Source organism: Lacerta agilis, chromosome 12, assembly GCF_009819535.1.
Source record: "Lacerta agilis isolate rLacAgi1 chromosome 12, rLacAgi1.pri, whole genome shotgun sequence".
Taxonomy (NCBI): Eukaryota; Metazoa; Chordata; class Lepidosauria; order Squamata; family Lacertidae; genus Lacerta; species Lacerta agilis.
In genome coordinates this window covers 4,355,952-4,369,535 of record NC_046323.1, presented here as the reverse complement: position 1 = coordinate 4,369,535, position 13,584 = coordinate 4,355,952, and the positions used below count along the sequence as shown (strand labels likewise).

General features: G+C 41.7%; 1 protein-coding gene across 5 annotated transcripts in view; it reads left to right on the top strand.

Moving 5' to 3' along the window:
* SUGCT (succinyl-CoA:glutarate-CoA transferase) overlaps positions 1–13,584 on the top strand; it is a 282,845-nt gene that overhangs the window by 18,507 nt on the left and 250,754 nt on the right. For all 5 annotated transcript variants that reach the window (XM_033165080.1, XM_033165078.1, XM_033165081.1 and 2 more), the window contains exon 7: positions 13,238–13,329. In XM_033165080.1, coding sequence (XP_033020971.1) covers positions 13,238–13,329 — 92 coding nt within the window. The remainder of the gene's footprint in view (positions 1–13,237; positions 13,330–13,584) is intronic.

Genomic DNA, 13,584 nt, shown 5'->3' with positions numbered 1-13,584 from the left:
GGTTAGTGGAGTGTTAGTTGTGGAAATAGTCATAGCATTCTCTGGCCCGACCTTCCTGAAAACCAGTTGGAAGAATGGCTGGGGGAATTAATTTTATTCCCACTCCCCACACTGCTTTCAGGCCAAGGCTGGAATCTGGCTGTTTTCTCATAACACTAGTTCTGCCTACCAGTGCCATGTTTGATTCTAGCCTTAAGAAATAACTGGCATGATGCAGCTTGTAAAACTGTTGACGGCTTTTGTATCGAGGCATCGTTTTTTGAGAACTTCTTTCTTCATGCTGGGGCTGTTTGAAACACCGACAGGCTGCTTTTGGGCTGGTCTACTCATGCAAAATCACCACACTGACCATGTCTTCATGTTACGCTAACACATAGTTTAAGCACTATATGAGCAAAAAGTCTTCCTGAAGCCTGCAGCTTCTGCAGTTCCACCTTCCCTCTTGCGTAGCCTGGGGAAAAGGACTTCAGAAGAGTTACCTTAATTTTACATGTAAACTGTGGATCACGGTTTAAAACAGACACTGGTCAGTTTCAAAAGAAGCCAGCTTCAAACCGCTAACCACTAAACCAATCTTCCCCAAACCGCTAACCACTAAACCAATCTTCCCCCAAACTGTTACCCCCAATTATTGTTAGACTGAAACTGCCACCAGCCTAGCAGGGATGCTCATATAGGCTGGGGCTAAACGGGAGATGTAGCCCAACAGCATATGGTGGGTACCAGGTTGGCAAAGACTGTGCTGAACTCTGGTTTACATACAAATGCCTGTGTGTGAACAGCCCTCAGTGATGGTGCTGCAGAGGTGCTTGTGTGAGGGCCTTGGTTGGATCCTGTAACATTGTCATGTGAGTAAATAATCTCTCTCTTTCCTAAGAAAGACTGTCGGGGCTGGTGAAAACAAAATAAAAAATAAAAACATTCCTTCCTGTAGCACCTTAGAGACCAACTAAGTTTGTTCTTGGTATGAGCTTTCGTGTGCATGCACACTTCTTCAGATACACTGAAACAGAAGTCACCAGACCCTTATATATAGTGAGGGAGTGGGGAGGGGGTATGACTCAGAAGGGTGGTGGGAATGGGTGATTGGCTGAAAGGTGTGGTAAACCTGTTGACTACTGTTAACGACTGCAATTGGTCTTACAGGAAAAAGCAAGGGGTGAGATGGCTAAAAATAGGCATATCATGTATAATGAGATAAGAATCCAATGTCTCTATTCAGACCAGGTCTCTCCATGGTTTTAAGTTTGGTAAAGGGACCCCTGACCATTAGGTCCAGTTGTGTCTGACTCTGGGGTTGCGGCGCTCATCTTGCGTTACTGGCCAAGGGAGCCGGTGTACAGCTTCCAGGTCATGTGGCCAGCATGACAAAGCCACTTCTGGCGAACCAGAGCAGCGCACGGAAATGCCGTTTACCCTCCCGCTGGAGTGGTACCTATTTATCTACTTGCACTTTGACGTTTTTTTGAACTGCAAGGTGGGCAGGAGCAGGGACTGAACAACGGGAGCTCACCCCATCACGGAGATTCGAACTGCCGACCTTCTGATCAGCAAGCCTTAGGCCCACAGCGCCACCTGCATCCCTTTTTAAGTTTGGTAATTAGTTGCAATGCAGCAACTTCTCTTTCCAGTCTATCATTGAAATTCCTTTGTAGTAAGACAGCTACTTTGAGATATTGTATAGAATGTCCTGGGAGACTGAAATGTTCTCCTACTGGTTTCTCTGTCTTGTGATTCCTGATATCAGATTTATGTCCATTTATCCTTTGGCGTAGGGTTTGGCCTGTGTGCCCAATATAGTGAGCTGAAGGGCACTGTTGCTGGTGAACTATTTCACAAAACTCAAGGAAGTAGCCTGGCTGCTGCAAAGTTGCTGCTGGTTATTAAATGATGAATCATTTCATTTGTTAACTACTAAAAATAGTAGTTCGTGTACATGGCACAATATTGGTAACTAAATTGTCATCTTTGGTCCAGATGCTTAAGTACCTGTTTCAGTTTCCACGTCTACCTATGGGCCTCCTGCAGATCTATGGGAAGCTCCAGGCATCTAATGCTAAGCACATGTGTAAGTGTTTATTGCTTCCTTCTCCTATGGTGCTTTTGGTTTTAGTAGCCCTTTAACAAGTCTCGGCTTTGTTTCATCTCCACAAAGCATTGTGATATCGGAGCACCGTTGCAGGTGAGCAAAGCCAGGACAGCACTTGTTTTTGCCCATGGTTCCTTTGTGTTGTGGAGCATTCTCTTTAACCTTGTGCTGTTTCTGACCTTTCAGTTTCAGTTTGTGGTCTGGTCGCTGCTTCACAAAAGTTTGTGCCAGCCAGAGGGACTCTTCTGTATGAAAACAGATTTCCCCCTCGCTCCCTGTGTCTTTGCAATATATAGCTTCTCTGACACATATCTTCTGCTCTGGATATTTTCCTTTTCATATAGACAGTTGTTGTCTGTTGCTCACTACATCAGCTTTGAAGGTTTCTCATATTGGGCTGTCATTGTGACTGGGATGCCTCTTTAGGGAGAATAGTTGGTGCCAAAAAGTCTAGTCAAACTTCTGCTTTGATGCCTCCCTAGTTTGTGGTTATCCCAAGAGACTATGCCAGCCCAAAAGGATTCCTTCTATTAGAAGGACACGATTCCTCATTTAATGGGAGAAAAATTTAATATATTTTTGTCATGTAAAGATTTAAAACACACACACTCACTTATATACACAATTTTTTTTAAAAAAAAATCCTTCCAGTAGCACCTTAGAGACCAACTAAGTTTGTTCTTGGTATGAGCTTTCATGTGCATGCACACTTCTTCAGATAAGAAGTTATATACACAAAATAAGCCAAAATTTCAGTCATTTGCAACCTAATTGCTTGTTTGGAGACTTTTCTTTGGGAATGAGGCAGGTAGAGATATTATCAGGAGACATAATTATTATCTTTAGCTTTGGAACATGTATATGTTTGCACTTTGGAACTCACACATTTTAAAGGGACACTTATAAAAATATTAAGGGGTTTGTGCATGTGGTTTGATTCCCATCCTGCTGCCCCAGCATTGGTCCTACCGCATTTGCCTTCTCTTCATTATCAGCAACATTTCTTCATTTGGTTCTTAGAAAGAAATCCAGACGGAAGTTGTGGGATCAAAATGGAGAAGAGAGAACTATATTAGATGCTGTGTGGAAATATAGCATTAGATCCAGTGTCTTAGCAGTGATAAGGGGCCTTCTTCGGATCTAACAGCTGCTTTGGAGACCCTTGTGAATTTAATCATGTATTTCAGACATTGATACTTTTGCATGAGGCACCGCATTGCTCTTAGATCTTATTATTACTATTATTTTTAAACAGACCATGGGTGTCTTTTAACACAATGTTGGGTAGAACGTTCTGTTCCTATAATATGAGGCATAGTGGACTTGCGTTAACTTGACTTAGGCGAGGTTATTAGCACAGTACCATTGCCTTTTAGTGGACAAAATGGGTTAGCTAATGCATTAGATAAGGTGTGAATACACAGATGTTTAGAAAACTGCGCCCAAAGATCAGTAATATGATTGATCAATAATCAGTTTGATATGCCAACAGTTTTTGATACCATTGGCAGGAGTTGCCAGTGGGCACATGGAGAACTCAGTGGGCACCATTGACACTTCACCTCCTATTAGAGCCAATCAAAGCCTTATTTGAAGCCTCGCTCAGTTGCATCTCCCGTTGCTACGCCCCATGCTGCAAGTAGGCTTGCGTAAAATGTTCTGTTGGCTACAATAGGTGGCCTCTTCCAAGCCTAATTTCAGAAGTTGGGGAAGGGATGCTGCTGCAGCTTGAGGGGGAAGCCCTGGGGTCCTATTGGAAGCCTCATGGAAGACATTGACAGGTATGTGTGCACCTGCCGGTGTTCCATTGATGAGCCCTGGAGCATGGTGTCCTCTTGGACTGCCTCTGCAGGTTGGGAGTGGGAATTACGGTGATACATAGTACACCTTGGTTAGCATTAGTAACCCTTAACCTTGGTTAAGTTTAGCAGGAGTGATTCTCATGTAAGGTGAGGCCTGGGATGAAGGACCAAGTAATCTTACATCCCATTTCTTCTCCCTTAGCCCGGGTTAAAGGGTTGAGAACATGACATTGCCACTGGCCCTAGGGGAAGTACTGAAGAATAGTAACTAATTTAGCGATATAAAGTTGTCTGCATTGTTTTTATTTTAGGATTGAAACAATTGTAAAATAGAACAACATTTGCATCAACATCAACAAATTACTGTATTTTAAGACGCCCCCCATGTATAAGATGCCCCCTATTTTGGGGGGCTCCAATTTAAGAAAATGGGGGGAAGATGGCCCCCGTGTATAAGACACCCACAAATTTTGGACATTATTTTTTAGGGGGAAAACCTAGTCTTATACTCGGAAAAATACAGCAAATTGTTTTCAGTGCAATCCCCCCCCCCCCAAGTAAGTGTTTGGGATCAGAGCCATAGCAAAGCAGTTATATCTCATTTGTTCTTGAAGAGTTAAGGTGGTAATTGTTGACAATCCATGCTGGGTAAGTAGCATTTCAGAGAGCGAAGGTCCTGTGTGAGAAAATAAGTTTATGTGTAGATAACCCAAATATGAACTCCTTTTGGAAATTTTGATTACTAAACTTGGATTTCTTATCTAAACAATCCTGATTGAATCTACATAGCCCCCTGTGATGGTGATTGCTCTGGTGCTGCTATTGCCACGATGCATCCCAACATCCTGACTGCTTGGTGATGCTCTCAGGGCTCTGTCCATCTGTTCTTGCTCATAGGTTGGCTTAGTTAGTGATGGGGGTAATCATAGAAGTAGCGTTACTTTGATCTGTTCTGACAGCTTGGTGGTTGAGGTTGGTTTAAGTTTACAGTGGTACCTCGGGTTAAGAACTTAATTCGTTCCCGAGGTCCGTTCTTAACCTGAAACTGTTCTTAACCTGAGGTACCACTTTAGCTAATGGGGCCTCCCGCTGCCGCCACGCGATTTCTGTTCTCATCCTGAAGCAAAGTTCTTAACCCGAGGTACTATTTCTGGGTTAGCGTAGTCTGTAACCCGAAGCATCTGTAACCTGAGGCATCTGTAACCCGAGGTACCACTGTATTGTGTTTGTCCAGTTAACGTAAAGCACAGAAAAAATGTGCTTTTGTGGATGGCTGGTATGGGCTGCTTTAAATAGACTCTGAACTACGAAGGAAAGTAGATCCATTTATGAAGAGGCGGCAAGCATTAGAGGGTCAGCTCAAAGCGATGATACACCTAATGGAAAAAATGCTGAGAAGAAAATTGTGTGTCGGGATGGGGGGGGGGGGAAGAGAGGAAATACATCATACTCAGAAGATCTTTTGCCTTTAAGACAGTAGCATTATCAGTGTTACGTATCTGCTTCAAAATTTGAATCTGCTTTTAACTTCATGTAATCTGGATAACTCAGCTGAACAGGCAATTTTAGTTAAATCAGCAAACCTCTTTCAGTCTATGCATTTCCTTATTTCATTAGCTAGAACACTAAACCCCAGTGGAAAAAGCTTACATCAACTTCCTCCAATTATCAGCGTCCTCTTCAGACCCCCTTGAAGCATAGAGCCGAACTTTTCAAAGGTGGAACATGAAATTGAACAGCCCACTAGTGTGGTCTTGTGAAAAATAAACCCTGAAGAATTGCAAGGATGCGCTGGCAAAATGTACAAAGTGGAGTCTTAAACATGTTTGCTCACAAGCAAATCCCGGAACGATGCTGTAATTCAGGGATGGGTACTTTGTGGTCCTCCAGATGTTGGATTGCAACTCCCAGAACCCCTGGCCATTGGGCCACATTGGCTGGGGCTGAGGGCATTTGGGATACCTTATCCTCCGGCTGAACACTCTTGCTGGCTTCACTTGTACAGTTATGAGATTGGGAAGGATGGTAGACATGGGGTAGGGAGGCTCTTGCAAAGATATTGCTAAACTCTGCTCTAGGTGAAGAGGAAGTTGCAGCTACTCCTACAAGCAGTGATACATGCAGGTGTAGTGCTGCATTCTTGGTAGACAGGGAGGATAATTTCCAAAGGTGTTTATTTTTATGCACAAATAAGCAAGCAGAAGCACATCATAACCTAACAGGCAGTTCTGTTTGCAGTTAAAGATCCACCAAGGTCCCAACTAGATTCAGTGCAGTGAAAAAGTACTGCCAACTTTTAAAACTGTTTTAAAATAACAGCCATGGGGGTCCTTGGTCTGAATCACTCCACTTCTGAGGCTTGCCATTACATTCCAAAAGCTCCAGTTAGATTTATAGTCCTTTTGAGGGGCATCTCTCATCATTAGCTATGAAAGTTCGACCCATCTTCTTGGACTGTTAGAAGCTCCATGTCTTTGATTGTTTCTGGAAAGTGCAGATAATAGGCACCTGTCATATCTCAACAGGGGTGCTGTTTCATAGAACGGGAGCTGGGTTTTGTGGCTTTGGGGGGCTTTAAGGAGAAACTTCTGCGGAACCCAGTGAACTACCGCGTACATAAGTAATAAGGCAGTCTCTCATGTAACTTGGTCTTATATGTTAGTACCATCAGTGTACTAATGACATCTCACTCTGTGTCTCCTGATGGCCACTCCCAACTGCTTCACATAGATTATAAATAGCATTCAATACAAGAGAGTGCCCTGTGGCATCCCATAATTCAGGTGACATGGGACAAAGAAGTACTCATCCAGTGCTTTCTCCAAGAGCCGAGAATGATCCCCCCCCATGTAATTTTGGATTGTCTGAGGACTTGCATGTTGTCAGGCTTTTTTGTCTTCCTTCAGGTATCTTTTTGTTATGGGATGAAACAGCTTTTAAAAATTTAATTTCTTTCTCATGACATACAGGCGGGTGGAAATGGTTGGACGTGGGGAGAGCAGAGCCGCTCATGGGAAGCCAGGAATTCTTGATGGTGATAGACATGGACAGGGTGCCTTCTAGGAAGGGGGGAAGGTCAGGGCATATGGGCTCGGTTTGGCTGCACCTAACAATTTTTGGGCGACTTTGTGTGGGGCTGGCCTTTAGCTGAAGCATGTGATCCTGTCCTGGGTTGTCCTCCTGTCAGGATGCTCAAACATGAGCAAGAACACTCAGTTGGGAGCTGCAGTGACACAGACAGCCTGCACAGGCAATAACATATCCAGTCCTCTGCACCAATTTTACTGCCCCCTTTTAATTGACATCCTTTTAATCAATTATCTGGAAATCAAATAAAACCATGGCCGGTATCCCAACGAAGAATGACTTCCCAGTACCTGCAAGTGGGAGCAACTTGATTTTCAAGAAACAAAATTACTTTCTGCATTTAACGAGATGTCTTACAGCTATTTGAAGTCTACATTTGGAGGGTTCAAACGGCTATCATGCAGAAGACCCAATACACAATAGAAAGCAGATTTTAATATGTGTTATTTTCCAACTTGCAGTAAAGTTATGCGGTGTGCAGAATTATGTACCTGAGAAATAGAAGACGCAGAAAATTTAGTTTATTTTGAAAAATGAATAGGTCATTGCTTTTCTAAACTTTAAATAAATAGTGTGTGTTTTCATTGCAAACAAACAAGGATGGTATGGGAATGAAAGATGAATGAATTCTGAATCATACCCTGCTGTTTTCGTTCCTCAAATTGATTTGCTCCTTTTCAGTGTTAAATGAAACTGTACATCTGGTAATGCATATTGGCAGAGAGAGATAAACAACATTCCTGTTCTGCTAAGGAGCTCACTTGCTTGGCATGCTGCAGTGGACTTTAATATAGTTGCTATTTCTTAGGGTTACCAGAAACCAAATGTGCTTTGATATTTCTGATGATAAGCAGAATCAGTTTCTGGTGCATGCATTTTGGAGGGGACTTGAAAAGCATTCGAGAAGCCTTGCTGCAGTCTGTGCTGTGCTTCAGTGGTTCCACCAATAAAATTTTTATCAACTGGAAGAGTTTTGAGTGGAAAAAAACACACAGCTAAGACTTTGGGATCTAAGTGAACACCCCCCCCCCCGGAGAAACAGAAAACAAGGTGTGAAAGGGAAAGACTTAAACTGAGGCCGTTTTGTGAAACAGATAATTGCTCATCTTGTGGAAAGGCAATTGTAATTGAAGAATCAGGCCCGCCGTTTGGGCTTCCTTCTGCATTCAGCCTTGATCCTGCCCACATAGTGGGAATTCTGCCTTTGCCCAGTTTAGTTGGGCACCAGCTGCATCCATCCCCGAGGAAGTCTATTCTGTCTATAGCAACAGCTGCCCCAGTTACATCCAGGTTAGATTACTCCAGTTCACTCTAAGAGTCTTTGGATCATGTTAACATGTGCTCTGGTACACCTGTGTGGATTACAGTTGTACCTCGGGATATGTACTTAATTGGTTCCGGGTCGCTGTACGTAACCCGAAAATGCGCTTTGCGTATGCGCGAAGTGCGCAGAACGCTTCTGCGCATGTGCGGGTTGCGCGCACGGTGGGTTACACTTCCGGGTTACGGGAGTTCGTAACCTGAAAAGTACGCAACCCGAAGCGTACATAACCCGAGGTACGACTGTATTAGTTTCAGGGCACAGTTCAGAGAGTTGCGTCTTTCTCCTGCTCCTGCTCCTTCCTTAATTTTTTTTAAAAAAAGAATAGTAACAACATAGTAGTGTGGAACCTTGGTAGTGTACACATCAAAAAGCTGTTGAGGTCAACAGAAAAAGAAGAAGTTGCAGACAAATGATTAGACTCCTTCAAGTGACAAGCAATTTATCTTCTTCTTCTTCTTCTTCTTCTTCTTCTTCTTCTTCTTCTTCTTCTTCTTCTTCTTCTGCGATCACTTGTAGCCGAGTAAGATTGTTTTCCATAAACACGGTTTTAACAATGAGTCCATAAGTGAGTGGAGGCCAACAAGCAGTTTTGCTATCAATACATTATGTACTAGGGATTTATTAATACCTTCCCTAAATATAGAAAGGAGGACAAGAAAAGGATTTTGATCCCCTAAATAGTTTGTGCGCAGGATAGCCAAGAAGCTGCCACCTCACATACCAGCTGCCTGTTAATTAAGATCTAGTGAGGAGGCCACCCTGTGCCCCACCTATGCTGGAAATGAGATGGCTTGGAACACGAAATTGGGCCTTCTCAGTGGCTGTACCAGTGTTAGGGAACACCTTGCCCCATGAGGTTTGGATGGCTCCATCTTTGATTGCAACTTGGTTGCTTGTGAAGCCTTTTTCAGTTTGGCAGGCTTTCGATTTGTCCTTTTGAGTTGTTTTTAGTGGGGAAACTAAGACCCTAGAATAGATTTGACCCCCTAACTTCAGTGAGTCTACTTAGAACTTACAGTCACGGGAAAAAGAAAGTACACCCTCCTTGACTTCTGTTGTTTTACATTTGAAGACATAATAACAATCATCTGTTCCTTAGCAGGTCTTAAAATTAGGTAAATACAACCTCAGATAAAGAAAAACAAACAAACAACATATTACACAGTGTCATGATTTATCTGACAGAAATAAAGCCAAAATGGAGAAATCGTGTTAAAAAACACCCCTACTGCTTCCATAGAAGTCCTACAGAAAACGATTACTTCAAGTTATCGCTACTTAAGGTGCTTCAACAAGCTATTGAATAATAAGGTGTACTTAAAGCAAAATAAAAAATAAAAATTCCTTCCAGTAGCACCTTAGAGACCAACTAAGTTTGTTCTTGATATGAGCTTTCGTGTGCATGCACACTTCTTCAGATACGAAAGCTCATACCAAGAACAAACTTAGTTGGTCTCTAAGGTGCTACTGGAAGGATTTTTTTTAAAATTTTGTTTTGACTACAGCAGACCAACACCGCTACTTACCTGTAAAGTGCACTTTCTTTTCCCCATGACTGTACAGTGGTACCTTGGTTTAAGAACAGCTTAGTTTATGAACAACTTGGATTAAGAACACTGCAAACCCGGAAGTAGGTGTTTTGGTTTGTGAACTTTGTCTTGGAATAAGAACATGTTCCATTATAAATGGACTCCCCCCGCTGCTATGGGAAAGCACGCCTTGGTTTAAGGACGCTTTGGTTTAAGAACGGAGTTCCAGAACGGATTAAGTTCGTAAACCAAGGTACCACTGTAATTGAAATCAACCCATAAGTTTAAAATGACAACTGCAGAAGTTTCCACAAGGAGGAAGAACAGATGGAATACTTTTTAAAAAGATGATTCCAGCAGGTATTTTAATTAAAAATTTCTTTCAGTTTTACTTTTTGTGTATTCTAACTTTGTACATTGCTTATAGACTACTGTAGTTAAGCGGCATATAAATAAATAAAATAATAAATAAATAAATAATTTTATTCAGTTCATTGTTTAGAACATGAGAAGGCAATTACTGTAAGGCTACAAAGAATGTTTTGTATGTAGGAGGGGGGCATTGCACCAACTCTCTGAGGAACAATATTACAATATATAGATGTGCCATTCAAAATAGGCTGAATATGGAGTGCATATCTAAAATACACCCAAATTAATAATAATAACGAAATGAAATTTATTATTACGGTCGCAGACCAGTTCCAGCCCACATACAATATCAAGGAAATCATAAAACATATTAGGGATACATTTGAATTTGCAATTAGGTATAACAGGGACAATACCTAAAATTATCATTTAAGGCCTTAATCATTATGATAGCACCGCTTGTTCCCTGAGTTTTATGGCAATCACACAGAATTTGGCTACTCTTAACGTGATCCCAGGATCCTTGTCCTTCTACCAGGGATTTTAGACACCCAAATTAAAGTCTCACGTTGAATATAACTGATCTGTAGGGAGGACTTTGTGATCTGAAAATGATGATGTACTTTTTTAACCCCAGAAAATCTTTAATAATAATAATAAAATTGTCACAAGCCATCTCTGAAACTTAGTTCGTTTGCCTTGCGCTTGTTCAATAGTACATAGGTCTGCCTGTTTGGTACATGCTGCTCAACATGTGACAGGCATTTTCTAGACTCAATATGTTATTCTAGCATATTTGGCAGCCCTATAATTATAAAGATGCATGCAATGCTTCACTTTAAGTTTGGTTTTTCTCATCCTAGAGCATTGCTCATGTTTCTTTGCTTAGTTCATTAATCTTTATTAAATAAAGATGTTGGTTGTTCATAATGGATAAAACTGATATTCGGCAGAACAACAAGTCTAAAGGTGTTTCTTATTAATTTGTCATTAAGTGGAGAGATCTAGCTTTCTGGATTAAATCTGTGGTGATACCCTGTGCCTGTGTTCTCTCTGTTTAGGAAGTTGGGGCAGCTCCATACAACAATATGTACTTTGTACCAGGGTATAAAATTTATGTGCATTACATATATTTGTTGTGAGGGGGGTATACATTTATTATGCTGCTTGTTCCTTTAAAATGCATAGAAGCAGCAACTGGAAGAGCAGCTATTTAAATTACAGCATGCATTTTAAAATGTACATATATAAATAGAAATTAGTGTATGCAGATTTTATGCATATATATATATATATATATATATATGTATATATATATTCTTTATTCCTTTTTGCAGCATTTGTACCACAATGTGTTGCTAGTCTAGCATGATCTCATACTTTGGAATTCTGATTATGAATATCTATGACCTCATCAAATAGCATGGAGTTTACTTTCTATCTCTTGGGGAAAATGCTGCTTTGTCCCAGTGATTATTATTATTTGCTTCTGGAAGGTTTTGAAAGCTTGCTGCAGCCTAACCCTATGCATGTCTTCCAGAAGGAGGTCCCACTTTGTTGAGTGGGACCTCCTTCCATATACTGTATGCATAATATTATTGCGTGTGTACATAGGAAGCCGGAAAAAATGTTGTCTCGTTGTTGTTGTTTAGTTGTTCAGTCGTGTCCGACTCTTCGTGACCCCATGGACCAGAGCACGCCAGGCACTCCTGTCTTCCACTGCCTCCCGCAGTTTGGTCAGACTCATGTTGGTAGCTTCGAGAACACTGTCCAACCATCTCGTCCTCTGTCGTCCCCTTCTCCCTGTGCCCTTCATCTTTCCCAACATCAGGGTCTTTTCCAGGCAGTCTTTCCTTCTCATGAGGTGGCCAAAGTACTGGAGACTCAGCTTCAGGATCTGTCCTTCCAGTGAACTCTCAGGGCTGATTTCCTTCAGAATGGATAGGCTTGATCTTCTTGCCGTCCATGGGACTCTCAAGAGTCTCCTCCAGCACCATAATTCAAAAGCATCAATTCTTCGGCGATCAGGCTTCTTTATGGTCCAGCTCTCACTTCCATACATCACTACTGGGGAAACCATAGCTTTAACTATACAGACCTTTGTCGGCAAGGTGATGTCTCTGCTTTTTAAGATGCTGTCTAGGTTTGTCATTGCTTTCCTCCCAAGAAGCAGGTGTCTTTTAATTTCGTGACTGCTGTCACCATCTGCAGTGATCATGGAACCCAAGAAAGTGAAATCTCTCACTGCCTCCATTTCTTCCCCTTCTATTTGCCAGGAGGTGATGGGACCAGTGGCCATGGTCTTAGTTTTTTTGATGTTGAGCTTCAGACCATATTTTGCGCTCTCCTATTTCACCCTCATTAAGAGGTTCTTTAATTCCTCCTCACTTTCTGTCATCAAGGTTGTGTCATCAGCATATCTGAGGTTGTTGATATTTCTTCCGGCAATCTTAATTCCGGTTTGGGATTCATCCAGTCCAGCCTTTCGCATGATGAATTCTGCATATAAGTTAAATAAGCAGGGAGACAATATACAGCCTTGTCGTACTCCTTTCCCAATTTTGAACCAATCAGTTATTCCATATCCAGTTCTAACTGTAGCTTCTTATCCCACATAGAGATTTCTCAGGAGACAGATGAGGTGATCAGGCACTCCCATTTCTTTAAGAACTTGCCATAGTTTGCTGTGGTCGACACAGTCAAAAGCTTTTGCTCTCTTAAGTTGTCTCTTAAGTAGATTTAATTTAGCAGCACAAGAGGCTTGTGGACTGGATGGTCCAAGGTTTTTTGTTCTGCTTTAAGTTGCATAATGGCTCTATTAGTTGCAAAGCAATGTGCTTTCATTGATAACAGCAGCCAAATGGAATGCCTGCTTGCCTAGGAAATCTATTAATTTCAAAATGGGAAACTTGATAGAAATAAGCTTCCCTCTTAACTTATTTAGCACACATACACCATCTTGATTTGCCGAAAAGGTTAGTCACTACCACTGCTCTGTACGTTCTTCTTAAGTTTGTTTTCTCTCTGTTTTTAGGCTATGGTCAAACTGGTCCGAAGTTTCAACGACCAGGCTATGACTCTGTCGCAGCTGCAGTTTCAGGCCTCTTGCATATCACAGGTCCCCAGGTATGCTACCACAAGTGAAGCAGAGTGCTTTTGTTGTAATTTAAAACTTTAATGTTGCATGGTTTGCAGTAATGGACAGAATTAATGAGATTTAGGAAGTGGGAAACAGTGGAAATAAGATACTCTGTAGTTAAGGATCATCTTGGCATGCTGTCATGGCCTCCTCCTCAAGAGGTTAAAACATTGCCTTGATTTCAGATTGATTTCAAGAAAGAACAAGAACATTTTGTATCCCTGGTGCTCAGGTGTGTTACA